Source organism: Panthera tigris, chromosome C1, assembly GCF_018350195.1.
Source record: "Panthera tigris isolate Pti1 chromosome C1, P.tigris_Pti1_mat1.1, whole genome shotgun sequence".
Classification (NCBI taxonomy): Eukaryota; Metazoa; Chordata; class Mammalia; order Carnivora; family Felidae; genus Panthera; species Panthera tigris.
Genome location: NC_056667.1, coordinates 182,608,825 through 182,624,847, shown reverse-complemented (window position 1 = coordinate 182,624,847; position 16,023 = coordinate 182,608,825). Strand labels below are relative to the sequence as shown.

The window sequence follows — 16,023 nt, the reverse complement described above, 5'->3', positions numbered from 1 at the left end:
TTTGCACAGCAAAGGAAACAATCAATAAAACTAAAGATCACCTGCTGAAAGGGAGAAGATATTTGCAAATGATATAGCCAATAAAAGGTTAGTATCCAGAGTATATAAAGAACTTACACAACTCAACACACATACACGAAACAAATAATCCAATTAAAAATGAACAGAAGACATAGCAGACATTTTTCCAAAGATACAAAAAGCCAACAGAGACATGAAAAGATACTCAACATCGCTGATCATCAGGGAAATACAAATCAAAACCATAATGAGATACCACTACCTCACACCTGTCAGAAAGGCTAAAATCAAAAACATGGGAAACAAGTTTTGGCAAGGATGTGTAGAAAAAGCAATGTTTGTGCCCTGTTGGTGGGAATGTAAATTGATGCAGCCACTGTGGAAAACAGTGTGGAGTTTCCTCAAGAATTAAAAATGGAACTACCATATTATCCAATAATTCCACTTGTGGGCATTTACCCAAAGAGAATGAAAACACTAATTTGAAAAGATATGTGCACTCCTATGTTTATTGCAGCATTATTTACAATAACCAAGATACAGAAGCAGCCCAAGTGCTCATTAATAAAGAAGATATGGTACATACATAGAATGGAATATTACTTAGCCACCAAAAAGAATGAAATCTTGTCATTTGCAACAACATGGATAGATCCAGAGAGTATAATGCTAAACAAAGTAAGTCATTCAGGGAAAGACAAATACCATATGATTTCACTCATATGTGGAATTTAAGAAACAAAACATATGAACAAAGGGAAAAAAAGAGACAAACCAAAAAACAGACTCTTAACTGTAGAGAACAAACTGATGATTAGGAGAGGTGGGTGTGGGATGGGTGAAATAGGTAAAGGGGATTAAAGAGTACATTTATCTTGATGAGCACTGAATAATGTATAGAATTATTGAATCATTATATTGTACACCTGAAACTAATGCAACACTGTGTGTTAACTATACTGAAATGAAAATAAAAATAAAATAAAACAAATAAAAATAAACATACAAATAAATGTAAAACACACATACAAAATGTATACAACAGAACATTATTTAGCTGTATAAAAGAATTTATTACAACATCGCTGAACCTTAAGGACATTATGCAAAGTGAAATAAGTCAGTCAAAAAAGGACAAATAGTGTATGATCACAATTATATGAGGTACTTATATGACTACTTAGAGTAGTCAAAAATCATAGAAACATAAAATCAAACAGTGGTTGTCAGGGGCTGGGGAGGGAGAGGAATGGAGAGTTATTGTTTAATAGATCCTGAGTTTCAGGTTTACAAGAGAAAAGAGTCGGGATGGATGTTGGTGATGGTCGCACAACACTATGAATGCATTTTCATACCACTGAACTGTTCATTTAAAAATGGTTAGGATGGCAAAATTTATGTTCTATGTATTTTAGCACAATAAAAAAAAAAACTTTGGAAAACAAAAATTCCCAACAAGATGGTAAGAATAGATCATCTTATTTGTAAAGCGCAATCAGGAAGGGAAAATATAGCAGTGGGAGAGATTATAGTGAGAAATTGTGAAGTAAGAATAGAAATGGAGTGTAATTAGGGTCTCATAGTGTCATACGTTAAAAATAAAACAAAGGAGGAGGAGTAAGATATAAAAGAGAGGGTATATAAGTAGAGAGATTTACACTATTGATAAGTTTAGTGACAAAAGGATCAGTGTGTTTAAGCAATGTAATGTAGTTCAGCACAGAAAAAGATTGACAATAATATATAGTCATAAAATGTGAAGACCTAGGACTCTAGCTATCATAAAACCTGATCCCATCTTTAGGTGAGAAAATCTAGCCCCACAGAAGATAATCTAATGTTTAAAAATTATATTAGTTGAAGATTTTTAAACTCATGTCCAACTTCCTATACGTCAAAACTCTCAGATAATCAATTTTAAGATAAAATAGACAGGAACTCACAGCCCCAAATCTTGTTATTTTGTATGTATTACTAGAAAATATTTTCCTTAGACTTAACAGAATTAAAAGCTTTATTGAAAACTCTTTGTAAGTCCACGTCTCAAGATTAATGACTTACAGCCTCTTCAATATTCCTGTCAGGCTCCTTTCTTCTCAGTGAAGCCTGAGGAGTCCTTACCTATAAGGACTTCACCTCTCATTTCCAAATCATCTCAGGTTTGCTATTCAAAGGAAGAAGATTCCAGGACTTTTGCTCTAATGGCTTAGGTGATAAAGGACAGAGTGAACATCTGAGAGATAGAGTTGAGGGTGTAGAGGAGTGGGCTGAGGAAGGAATATGAATAGGATTATAGCCTTTGCAAAGCTCTTGCTGGAGGCACTTCCTCTACCTCATCAAGTTGTGGAGGCTGGCAACATCTAGACTGAAAGCGAGTGAACAGTAACCTGGTCCAAGAGAAACAGGAGGAGGCTGGCTGGGTTCTCAGGGTGGGTCCAGGGCAGGCCCTCTGCTTTGGTATTTTTGTCATTTTGTTTTCCTTTCCTAATTTCAGTGGTATCTGTCCAAGTGTTCAATTACATCTGGGGAGCTAATTCACGTGCTACCCAAACTCATAGGAGATGCACTGGTAATGAAGGAAGTTAACTGACACGTTTACAAAAACAAATGCGACCTCCAGGCAGATAGGACTAGTTTTGTCACTTGGTCAATCCATTCTGTCTCCACCAGAAAAGTATGCCTGGGAAGCCAAACTGACAACAGAGTTGCTTGGTGAGTATAATGTCAGAACAAGGAGAATTGGTGGTCTAAAGCTACACGCTTTCAATGTACCTTTCTGCACTGTGGGAATATACTGCCAAGGTGATTGGAATTCTCATGTTATGTGGACAGGACACTTACTCTCTATAAGATAATAGACATAAAGCACTTAGTACAATACTTGATATATAGAAAGCACTCAGTTAATATATCATTATTATGGTACTATTAATATTCCAACAATATAGCATAGTGGGCTGACAGCATGGGCTCTGGATTTAGATTCTTGCTCCCTCACTCAGTACCTGTACGCCAATGGGAATGTTACTTAACCTCTCAAGCCTCAGTTTTCTTATCTACAAAATGGGTGTAGTACCACTAACTTCACAGCATTACCCTTAAAATGACTTAAGATGTTGTGTGAAAATCACTTACCTGCTTATTATAAGCAGTGAATGCTAATTACTAATAATAAAAATAACAATTATACAGCACTTTTTATATGCCATACACCACTTTATATATCTTAATTCACTTACGTGGTGTTTAAATGGGGTGTTTAAATCAGATGGGGGCCTCAAAATGTGGGATGGTGATTGAGTGGAAGCTGGTGATGCGGAAGGTAAAAGGATTCACCTGAAGCAAAACAAAGGCGATAGAAGTTTATTGAATACAACACAAGGGAATGGCAGGCAGGACAGCAAAGGAGAGGCAGTGGGTGGGGTTCGGTTTTAAAGGGAGAAGAGGAAGAGGTATGGCGATATATGGAATTCTCCCTTTTTTGGTAGCTGTGCCTAGTTGTAAGTAGCCCATTGGTCAGTTAGGGCCTGTGGATATACTGAGGTGGGTCACCTGATGGCCAGTCTGTATTCAGCCAGGGGAACACTGTGGGCCCTTTCTACATTCCATTGCTCAAGGCTGTTTGCCTAAAAATGGCCTCTACAATTTAGTCCTCATATAATCCTATGAAGTGGGTGTAATTGAGGAACCTCATTATATTCACCAAAATCTGTTCCCTTTCCTTGAGGAAGTATACACTTGCCCCACTCCACTGAATTCAGATCTGACCATGTGGCTTGTTTTGGCCATTCAAATATAAATAGAAGGAAACTATGATTCCATGTGTCATATGGCAGACCTATGACAGAAGTGAACATATGGCAGAAGTGTTTAAAACCAATTTGTGCTTTTCCCTACCTCTAGGATTGTAGAAGTATTAGATACAGTTCCTATTAGCCTGTGTTCCTAAAATATACTTGCTGTGTATGTCTTGTGATGGACATACAGTAGAGGCAAGAAACAAGCTATTGTTTTAAGTCACTGAGATTTTCACATTTTTGTTACCACAGCACAATCTAGCATATCCCAATTGACTCAGAAGCACAGAGATGAAAGGAAGTTTTTCCAAGGACACACAGGTAGAAAGTGTCTGGCTTCAGAGTCTGTACTCTTGACTCCTTTGCTTTAGGTTATTTAACAATTGATAGTATTATCAATATGAAGAATAGTTTATTATTAATGCATCGTTGTCACTGGGAGTCTGTTTCTAGACTTCATAAACTGTCATTCTTTTCTCAAAGAGTTGCCTCAGGAGGAAAGCTAGCCTTTCTCTAGCTTCTACTACAAGAGCCAACAGCTATCAGAAACACCATTGGAGAGGTTCTCAATAGACAACATAGAGGACACTGGACATGTCCCTTCTTGATATAACCTCAGAGAAGCCTCCAGGATATATGGTCACTATGGATACCAGAAGAGGCTGATTTGATACACACACACACACATACACACACACACACACACACATACAGAGTCACAAAGAATGATTTTAAGTGGTCATTTGGTTGAGGGTGACTCCATTCTTGCTATCATTCAGTCTTTCAGAGATGGATACCTCTCATACTTCTTTTCTCAATAACCCATCATCTTATTTCCTTTCTCCTGTCTCTCAACAATGAGCAAAGACTTCAAGTGGTTTTGCAGGCTCTGTTAGAAAGTGTATTACCTCACTGACATCCACTTAATTGCCCTTATTCAGCAATATTTCCCAGAGATGTGACAGCCTGAAATTTGGGGCCTGAATAAGAGAATCTGCCTGCATTAGAAACACAAGTACCCAAGGAGAAGTGAAAAGCTCCAGCCTCTGCTCTTCCCAAGAAAAATGAAAATGTTGCCAAGAAAAAGCAGAAGAAGTAAAGGCTTAAACAATAATAAAAAGCCAACAAGTCAGGCAGAAAAGATTGGTCATACCTACTGAATATAAATCTATAAAAAAGAACTGTTTTTTTTATTTTTATTTTAGACAGAGAGAGAGAGAGATAGGAAATCTCAAGCAGTCTCCATGCTCAGTGCAGAGCCCAACACGGGCTCAATCCCATGACCCTGGGAGAAATCATGACCTGAGCTGAAATCAAGAGTCAGGTACTCAACCAACTGAGCCACCCAGATGCTCCAACTGGATTTTTTTGTGTGGCACACACTGGAATGCATTAAATTACAAGCTGTAAATCTATGTAGGGAAAGTATAAATACATATCAATTAATAGAAGTGCTCATTGATGAAGTAATTGTTCATCATAATTTATTTAATACATGTCATTCAACTAGTAATCAATGAAATTTATGAACAATAAGAAGTCAGCCACTTCCTAATATTTTTATTCCTTTTTAAGCTCTAGTGACCACCTAACTTCATAATTTTTCCTTTACAATAAAATGTTTACTAGTTATATTTTTTGAATATTATTTTTTATATATTTCTACTTGACACATGTCTAGCCTGGTAAAATTGATTTTTTCATCAAACTTTTAAAAATGTAAAGATAATTGAATTTAGTTCCTTAAAATGCCTAACAGGCCAAGTTAGAAAAATATATACTGGGAAAGCTCACTAAAATGCTACTCAAGGGTTCTTTCTAATTTCAGTTTTACAGGTGTGACTGCCTTACAATGAAGTTCTTTTTATACTTGAGGAGTCAAGACACTCTGGATGGAGTCCAAGACTTTAAATGGATTCCACATAATAACACATTGTGTTTTCTCAGACATATAGTATAAATTCATATCTCTCTTCCAAAAGAACTTCAAAACTCTCATGAGTGAAACACTTCAAAAATTAATAACAATTTACTACAATAGGTTAACTAAGCCAGTGAAATTGTAGCATCTCTTTCTGGAAGACTTAAAGAACAGGGAAAATTCCATTGTAAGATTTTAATATTATGTTAATAAACAAATAACACTCATTTCTGAAGGATAGCATGGAGAAAAGACAGATGGAAGTAACTCTTAATGTCTGATGGTAGGATAAGATGCAACTATCTTGGTCCAATGATTATCTAGAAAATATACTGAAGACTGAGTCATTGAGACATGAATCATCACATCACCCCAAATAAATATAACGGCTATATATAGAATTTGATTCTGTGCTCAGCAGTGAAAGAGAAAGAAATGGATAGGAGGAAAATATTATAGTCGGCTATTGGCATATGGCCAAAGTGTGGGGAAATGCAAATGATATGCTAAGCAACTCCCTACTCTGGACCCATGTATGGTACTAAAATATGAATGGAAGGAAAAAAAAAACATGGATTGTTTCCAGGACCATCTTGACTTCAGCTTTCTTGCTGGATCCTAAGTCCTCATCTCTGGCTTGGAAAGTGTAGACACTAAGTATAATTCATATTCATTTTATTATAGAGCTATTTATCTTTGTCTCTGCCAATTTTTCTCTAGCTTCTCCTTCATTTATTAATATCGTATCAATGTAATACTGAATTTCAGAAAACATAAAGAATTACTTTTTTAGTCTCAGCTCATTTACTTTAAAGCCAATGCTCCTTTCCACCACTCCTTGGTCCCAACAACCTTTTTCCTAGACGTACATTTCTCATTTTTTTTCAGCTTCTCCCCTACTTGTTGGAAAGTACATTGGAATTAAATATTTTTAGCTTCACGAACCCATATATTCAACCAATATTCATCAATCCCCACTCCCTTCCTCTAGTTAGTAGAGAGTACTTATATAAATTGCATGTAAGGAAACTTTTTCTGTTGGCAATGCACAACTTTATAGCGGGCCCTGCCATATTCTACCTATTCACTGTTTATGTCTCAAAAGTTTGGTTACTGCTTATTCAACCAGTTGTAAGGAATGTAAACTGAATCTAGAAAACTAAGAAAAAGGAGATTTATTGGAAGACTTTAGAAGCTTGGAAAATCAACAGGAAGGCTGGAGAACAAAGCAGGAATTAAGAGTTTCACATTCAAGACACAAGAAATAAAGGGAGGGGGGTGCCTGGGTGGCTTAGTCAGTTAAGCATCTGACTCTTGACTTGCTCAGGTCATGATCTTGTGGTTCTGGAGACTGAGCCCTGCATCGGGCTCTGCACTGACAGCACGGAGACTGCTGGGATTTTCTTTCTCTCTCTCTGCCCTTCCCCTGCTTCCTCTCTCTCTCTTTCTCTCTCTCTCTCGCTCTCGCTCTCTCTCTCTCTCAAGATAAATAAATAAGCATTTAAAAAGAAAAAAAGAAAGGGAGAGTCTTAGAGAGGAGGATCTTCTCAGAGAGCCATCATTGAACTAAACAGTCTCCAAAAGAGCCTAGTCTCTGTCCCTCAGCTAAAAATTCAAACTCCAAGAAGGTCATTTGTTCAGCACTGTGGAAAGAGCACCTGACTAACAAGCCCACCAAATACCATGAAGGAAAGGAAATATTAAAAGTTTGGAAAAATTCACTATTCTTGTTTAAGTTCCTAGCACTCAAGCTGAAATGCTAGCAGCTAGTACATTAGCTACAATAGTAGAATATTGGTCATGTTTCAAAAGATCTGTCTTAGAATGGCATGTATAGTATTTGCCCAGCCCGATCTAGCAACCAGCCCCTGTCACTAAACCAAAGAAACACAGAACAGTGAATGGGCTTAAGTCACAGATTAATACAGAAATAAGAAATCTCAATTTAAAAATTAATTATTAAAAGACTTCTAAATAAAATAAGAAACAACAAACTTGTTCCTCCAATGTCATCTTCACGTGGCAAAAGTAATAGCATACATACATACACACACACACACACACACACACACACACACACATAACACATATATATATATTATACATATAACTATGTATATTATTATTACTTTATATATGCACATGTGTGTATACAGTGTCTAGTTTTATGCACTGTGACTTAGACATTTTGTATATATTACTTCATTTAATTCTCACAAAACCCTGAGTATTAATATTATTGTCACTCTAGGGGCATGTAGGAGGCTCAGTTTGTTGAGCATCTGACTCTTGGTTTCAGCTCAGGTCATGATCTCATGGTTCAGTTCATGGGATCAAGCCCCACATTGGGCTCTGAGCTGACACCTTGGAACCTGTTTTGTATTTTCTCTCTCCTTCTTTCTCTCTCTGCCCTTCCCCAACTTGCATGCATGTGCTCTCTCTCAAAATAAATAAACTTTCAAAATATATATATTATTGTCACTCTAATATTATTGTCAGCCCTCAGAAGGATCATACAATTTGGTTAAAGCCTCACAGCTATCAGGCAATGTGCACACAGAGCCTGCCTCACCCTTGCACTAGGCTGCCTAGACTCAGTCACATGGATTGAGTTTTATGGGGAGCAGAAGGACAGTGTAGTATAGACCCACAGACATGAGTTGAAATCTCAGCTTTGCCATTTACTAGATGAAGGCAAGAAGCTTAAACCTTGCTAAGCCTCAATGTCCTCATCTGTGAGATGGATAGATGCATACCAGGGTCAGCAAGAGTTGCTGCAAGGGCACACCTTAGCTGTGAGCGCCTGTCACATATTAAGCGCTGAATAATTGATGGCCATTATTGGTTACATGTCTGTCTCCCTTGGTACACCAGTCCTGGAGGCCCAGGTATTACTCTTCTGATATTTGTATCCATAGCCCCTTTCTCAGTGACTGGCACATTAACAAGACCACATAAATATCTGATCAGAAAGTGTTTGAGTCAGGGTTCACGCTGAATTGTTGTCTTCTAATATTATAAAATAAGTCTCTCTTCATATTAATGCTATAGCTCCTCCCTGCTCATTAAGCAAATGATGCCTATTTTCCCTCATCCCACCTCCTGCCTCCAGACTGTTAATTCATGAGGTCAAGGTCTGTGCCTCTTTCGCTCTCCATGGACCCTCAATACCTAGCATAAAGTCCAGTACATAGTAGGAGGTTAGCAAATATTTGTGAACTGAATTTTTAAGAAACATTTGTAACATGTCTTACAGTTCACCTGGCACCTCCTCATAAACATATCTCTTTGGCACCAAGCTGCCTGGGTTCAAACTCCACTTCCATTGTTTGTTAGTGGAGTGACCTTCGGTAATATACCTAAGCTTTTAATGCCTCGGTTTTCTCGCCTCTAAAATGAGAATAATAGTAGTATTGGGTTGTTGTGCATATTAAAATGTTAGTTTATTAAAGCTTGTAAAACAGTATATGACATATAGTAGATGTTCTTTATACATTGGCAATGATTAATTTTTTAATTAATCACATTTGTGGCTATTTTCTTCTCAACACACTGTCAGGAATAAATTATTCCAACTGCCTAAATCATCTGTCCTTTCACATAAGAAAATATGAAAAGTGGCATCTTTACTTCAAACTCCTAAAATTAATTTTCAGCAGAGCAAATCATAATCTCAAGAAACTGACTTCCAAAGCTATTTGCAAAAATAAATATATTTATAGAAACGGTTCTTAAAATAAAATAATCCTAAATGGTTCCAGATATTCTGAGGTTTAAAGCTCGTCCAAATCACTTGTGCTGGATCCTTCTCCCACAACATTTGGCATTATTCTTGCCACAGACAAGAACAGTTATATTGACATGAACAGCAGAGTCCATGTGAGTAAAAACACACAAGCACAACCACCAGGCAGTGGAATTAGGTCGTTCTGTCCTCTGTCTCCACCACAAACCTCGTTTGTCCTATTAGGGCAAAAAGTATGTCAATCTCCCCATCACTTAGAGCATGAACCTGGTGATTTAGGCCACATATTACTTAAAAATTCAAATCACTGCATTTAACCACCGATGTTTCTCTAGACTTTGGAGACATGAGGAGAAGAATAATAAAGGCAAAGAAGGTCCCTGGGAATTTCATTTACCTTCAATACTGTAATGTTCCAGGCAAAACTCTCAGTCGCCTTGTTGAGTTTTCTTCCTTTCAAGCCTTCTTTCGCCCCTAGATTATGAAGTTCCTCGTGAAATTCCATCCCTTTGAAAAGAGAACATGTAAGAATTCTTAGTATGATGCTATTTCAGAAAAACATTTTATTATGAAAAATGTTATTATTTCCCATGCCTGCCCTTCTCTTATAATTTTGAAATCCCTGAATTGAATGTTCCTCCTCATTCTGTTCATCCCCACCAATGGCTGTCCTTAGGGGCAAACTAACAATAATGGATGCATTAGACCAAATTACCTTTGAAACAGCCAGGAGGCATAGATAAAGACATAAGAAGGAAGTTAAGAACCAAATTCTTCCAAGAGGGTACATATGTCTTGTTTGTCTTCTACCTGGTTTTTACATGAAACAGTGTAATGTGCAACTGATAACCATATGTGATAGATGAACTTATTCTACTTTCCCCTATAAACCATCTCCATAGATTGACAGTAGATTCCGGAGCCCATGTGGATAACAAGGTTAACCGACAAATGTTGAGTAAAAATAAAAACATGTTTTGTAAATAGAGTTCCTGGAAATACCTAAATGTTTCATATTTGAGAATGACCTTAAAATTATGTTTAGCTCAACTATTTCTTAAGAAGCTTGAATACTATAAAAGATATCAGTATCCTCAGAGATGGGAATCACACTTTCTTCTGGACAGCTTATGCCATCTTTGGAAAGCTATACCTTATGTCAAGCCAAAGTCTCTCTCCCTGGAACCTTGGTGCTAGCTAGATCCAGACCTGCTAGGTCCAACCTCTTTTCCACTGTGCAGCCCTTTAAATATTTGAAGAAAGATGTTAGATAAAGTCCACTGGAGTCTTCTCTCCTCCAGATTGAACATTCTAGCATGGTTCAGCTTTACTAATAATGTCTCTTCTTTAAATATGACATCCAGGAAGATTGCATATTGCATATTGCATTGCATCCAGAAGAGCTTGTAGGAACATCATATTCAAAGTGGGCTTGAAGCAGCCCACACAAAGTAGGGTAGCAGCCCACAAGGCTGAAGTAGCCCACCACCCTTTTTATTCTAATTACTCTACTTTTATTAACGTAGCCCAAAACCACATTAACCTTCTTAGTGTTAACATCACAAATATAGCACATGGTAAGAGCATGATTGTGGAGCCGGGCTTACCCTCTGGCTCTACCACTTTACTAGCTACATAAGCATGAACAAGTCCTCTCTGTGATCCAGTTTCCTCACTGGTGAGATGGTGATAACAAGAGTGTTTACCTCAAGGGATGGTGGTGAAGATTCAATGAGTCAACACATATAAGGCTCTCAAAGTACTGCCTCACATATAGGAGCATTATATAAGTACGTGGGATTATTTCTGTGCTTTTTGTCAACAGAAACAGTTAAGTCTGTGGACCAAGTCAGCAAAGAGCACCATTTTTAAAGTCTGGTCTGGGTTCAAAGGTCAGCTCTACCTTGTGTTAATAGGCATCTTGGGTGATTCACTCAATCTCTCAGAATCTCAGATGGTTCATCTACAAATTGGATATAATGGTGATTACCTTGTAGAGTTGTTATAAGGACTAAGCAACATAGTGTATTTGCACAGTATATCATATGCCAATATATCAAGCAATTGTCATTATTGTCATCTCCTTCATCCTAATTATTGTGCGTTGGAATCAAGGAGAATATAAATCCAAGAAAGACGAAAGTATAGAGTATGGATGAAGGTGAATATAAATCAACAAAGGGGTACCCTCACAGAGATGTGATCCATCCTATCCTTAAAGAAAGAATAAATTTAAAAGGATGACTAATAAATGAGGCCAAAGCCTAGAAGATTAATAGGATTATGGTTCAAATTGTAAAAATGAGGTGGTTCTTAAGGAGCAATGTGTAGTAAAAACCACAAAAGTAGATTCAGAACCCCTCACCTCTCTAGACATCTTCAGACATTACCCCCCTATGTCCATACAACCCACCTACTGTCACCAAGACTTCTTCTGTACTAAACAAAGACTTAAGTTTAACTCAAATTTATAGCTAAACTATGGCATAAAATATTTGAATTTTAAGAGTAAAAATGGAAACTTGAAAAATCTACCAAGAATTATCATTAAGTTTCTAAATGAAATGGGGCAGGAGTTGGGGGGGATTACCTGCTTTCTGACACTGCACAATCTTTTCCTGGACTGTATCTGCCATTTCTATGAGAAACCGGCTCTCTTGAATCATCTGTCACAAAAATAAAAAAAGGTGGTTGTTAGCAGTCCTTAAACTGACTCATTGGAAAGACAACACACAGAGAGACTCTCCTGATGCTGGCAGTAATGGGGAACCATGGCCCTGACCACAAGAGGTAGGAGACAGAGGGATAACGTGTGCTCCAACCCCCATTCATTCTAGCACTACCACTAGAGGCACCTACCTTATAATTGCTTCAGTCACGTAACATGCTTGGCACATCATGAATGCCAAATAAGTAATTGCTAAATAGATGTATACACATTCTTTCAGCCCCAGATCACATTCAGGAGCACCTCTATTCCATCGCCTCACTCCAAATGTAACTGCAACAATAAGGCAAATGGTACTGGAACAATAGCAACAAGAATCAGAATAAGGCATCACCTAGTAATGAGTTAAAGGACTACTAAACACATCAGTGAAGTTAGCAGCTTGGATTTGAGTGGCCCCAAAATGGTGGAGGTCTGGTCCTCCCTCTAAAAGGGCTCCAGCTCCACTGGCAAGAATGAGGAGTGGGTCAGATTTCAGAGACACCAATTATTCAACAGAGCTTGTAGGCAATAACACCGAAATGGTTGTTCCTGACCTTTACGTTTGGATAGAAAGCAAAAATGTCCAAGGAATAATTAATCTACTGAATGAAGTAGGGGAAATAAGGCAACTATTGGAGAGATGGAGAAAAGAAAAATCTGTACATGAAGAAGGGGGAAGATGATAATCAGTAAAGAAGTTGTGATCAGGATGACAAGGCCTGGGGGCCCTTTTGAAGAAGTGACTAAAGAAAGGCAACCAAGAGGCAAACTAACACTTCTTGAATTTCCAGCCACTCTTCTACCCCCAATAAATGCTGTCCCATCTCATCTGGATATTCTGTGTTTTGTGTGTCTGAATATTCTGAAGGGACTTTAAGGCAGAATGCAAAGTGGACATGAAGGTCTGGGGTAAGACATCTTTCATAATTAAGTGCTGTTGAACAGATTAGTCTTGTATGATCACTGACAAATATAAAGTGGTTTATGATTACAAATTTTAAGTGGAAAAGAATATTGAATCACAAATTTGTAATGCCTAACAACTCCATAGAAGTAAAATCATATCATCCACTTAAGAAATATCTACTGAGCAGACACTATGTGTAAGCACTGTGGTAAGTACATGGGATATGATGCATTAAGGAGTAAAAACAGACACATCTCTAGCTTCATGGAGCTCAGAGTCTAGCAGGGAAGTCTACTCAAATGCATGAATGAAATAGGATAATTAATTCAACCAAACAAAATTCAATTACTCATATTTTCTGCCTAAAGTAGTAGTTGAAAGTAACTTATTTGGAGAGTTAAATTGACCATCAAAACCATAAAAATAGATACCCAAGAAGTTCTAGACTGAGTCAAACATTTTAACTGCATTAACTCTTTCAACTCTCAAAAGGAAGTGGAAAGCTAGTGAATAACAATTTACGAAATGACTAATAGTGGCCTAACTGACTAAAGCTTCCAAGTGAATGAAACTGATAAGCAGAAAAAGATTAAATATGAGGGCAATCTGATTCAGTATTTTCTAAGCTTAGCATCCATGCATGCAACATCAATTGAGTTTTATTATACTTTCAAAAGTTATATGCTGCAATAGTTAAGTAGTAGACAAAATATTTTCATGAAATTCAAGCAAGGGAAACATTCATAAATAATGGACATATTTTGTGACTTTACCATAAGCAAAATAGGTAATATGATATACATTTTTAGAATCATTTAATTTTAAGACCAAAAGAATCTTAGATATCATGGCCACCCCCTTAATTTTGGTTTTAGAAAAAAAGAAAGTGAAGAGTTATAGAAGTTAAGATTCTTGTCCAAAAAATAGAACTAATTAATTATCAAGCTGGAATTAAAATTGCAGTTTCCTGGCATCCACTTATTGTCATGAAAAAAATAGCACCCCTCTGATTTTGTCTCCCCTGCCCATACTCCAGGAGAGAATGCATGCCTTCAAATACTTGCAATCTTTTTGAGAATAAAATATAGCATTTCCAAAGTCACCTGGCCCAGCCTGTCAGGAAAAAAAAAATGTGTGAGCATGCCCATAATCAATCCATTTCAACCAGATTCAAATTTGCCCTTTTTAAGAAAAACTCAAAAAAGTAACAGGATTGATAATTTCCTTTATTAAATCTTGATTGACATCTTACACTCATTTCCCTTGGTTTTGCTCTCAGTAGAGAACATATTCTTTGATTTTAAGAAACTATTAATTTGTGGCCAGTTTTCTTTGCAGTATTTTACTAAGTATCTCCTCAGTGTTGAGTATAAAAGGAATATAATTTCTGCATCCAAAAACACCATAGCCTCTTTGTAACAACCTGAGAAGGAAGTATCCTCTTTGTCATGGCTACCCCTTCTACCTAGACTTTCAAACCCATCTCTACTGCTTCCCTCAGGAATCTGTTTCTAATGATTCCTTCTTTTTTTTTTTTTCCAAAATTTCTACCTCTCTCCCACCTTTTTCCCTTCTCCACACGACATCTCCTACTTTAAAGTAAGCAAACAAAAACAATAATAAATATTCTATTGGCCTTTGAATGGTTGTCCTCATTAATCCTTCCTTTAAAAATTAGCCTGCACTCATTGTTTTGACTCATGCAAGACTCCACCAAGACCTTCAAAGTTTAACCTTGGCCTCATAATCAACCACACCTGGTCAATCCTTGGTCTTCATTCATTCCCAACTCAGCAGCTGACACCTCTGATCAGCCCTCCTTGATTTCTGGGACCCTGGTTCTTTTCATGCTTTGCTCTTTCTCTGACTTCTGTACTACCTCTTTCTCCTTGTTTATATCCATACATGTAGGAATCCTCCCAGCTGCCTGGCCTAAGCTCTCCACTGTTTCCTTTCATCATTATCTCTCCTCTTAGCAATTCCATCCGTGCTTAGAGCTATGAAATTTGTATTCATGCAGATCCCTTCAAAGCCAACATCTTCAACGCTCAGCTCTCTCCTAAATTCCAGACTCATACCTCCAACGGTGTATAGCAGTGGTTTCCAAAGTAGGGAGGTACATGTACTCTGGGGCGGGGGGCACAAGATAATCCTTTGAGGTGTGAGGAGAAACAATGAGGACTTTTAATCACATTTATTTAACCCACAAAATAGCAAGAAAATTAAGCTTTACAGATTGATCCTGCCCCCCTTGCCAAATCAAGGTCAAGTATCTCTAAGGTGGGAACTGAGGTAAGACGAAGAAGGTAATTCCACCTTAGGTGAGGGCTGACAACAGCACTCATTTATTAGTTTCTTCCAGAATATTTCAACTTACATATGGCTGTAAAGTAGTAGAGTAAGTACCACTTATATTTTCTTGTTCTAGATAAACTAAGCCTTCCAAATATGCATTCCTGAAAGGAAAATGAAGATTACAGAAGCACAAGCAAAAACGTGAAGATGGCAGAGCAGCTCCTGGTTCTATTCACGCCATGATTTCTTTCTCAGCAACACTGACAAGTGAGAACAATGACAGTCGGATCAGATCAACATATTCAATCACACTGGAAGAGCAAAAAGATTTATTTCTATTATTCATAAGTAAAACTTTTAAAATCCAACGCTGATTTCTATTCTTGATTTCTTTTACACTGTATGAATTGGTATGTTACTGAGTTTGTATCATTTATGAATGAATAAATTCTCAAAATATTTTTACTGAGGAGTTGCTGGGCCCTCTCTATTCGGCTCTCTAGATCCCCTCTCTGCTATGCTCTGGGCTGGGGAAGTTGATCTCTGTGGGCAACATCAAGCAGGCTCCCTTGCCTCTGATTCCTGTTAGGATTGGCCAATGGGACCAACCGGCAAGGGATCAGGACA

The 16,023-nt window shown here is 37.5% G+C and overlaps 1 protein-coding gene across 2 annotated transcripts in view; it reads right to left on the bottom strand.

Annotated features, from left to right (window-relative positions):
- The window catches only part of PLCL1 (phospholipase C like 1 (inactive)), a 343,861-nt gene that overhangs the window by 52,534 nt on the left and 275,304 nt on the right, over positions 1 to 16,023 (bottom strand). For both annotated transcript variants that reach the window (XR_006220873.1, XM_007094729.2), the window contains exons 4-5: positions 12,075 to 12,150; positions 9,882 to 9,991 (exon numbers count right to left, since the gene is read on the bottom strand). Coding sequence is in view for 1 of the 2 variants with exons in the window: in XM_007094729.2 (XP_007094791.2) it covers positions 9,882 to 9,991; positions 12,075 to 12,150 (186 nt within the window). In the remaining variant the exon portion in view is untranslated. The remainder of the gene's footprint in view (positions 1 to 9,881; positions 9,992 to 12,074; positions 12,151 to 16,023) is intronic.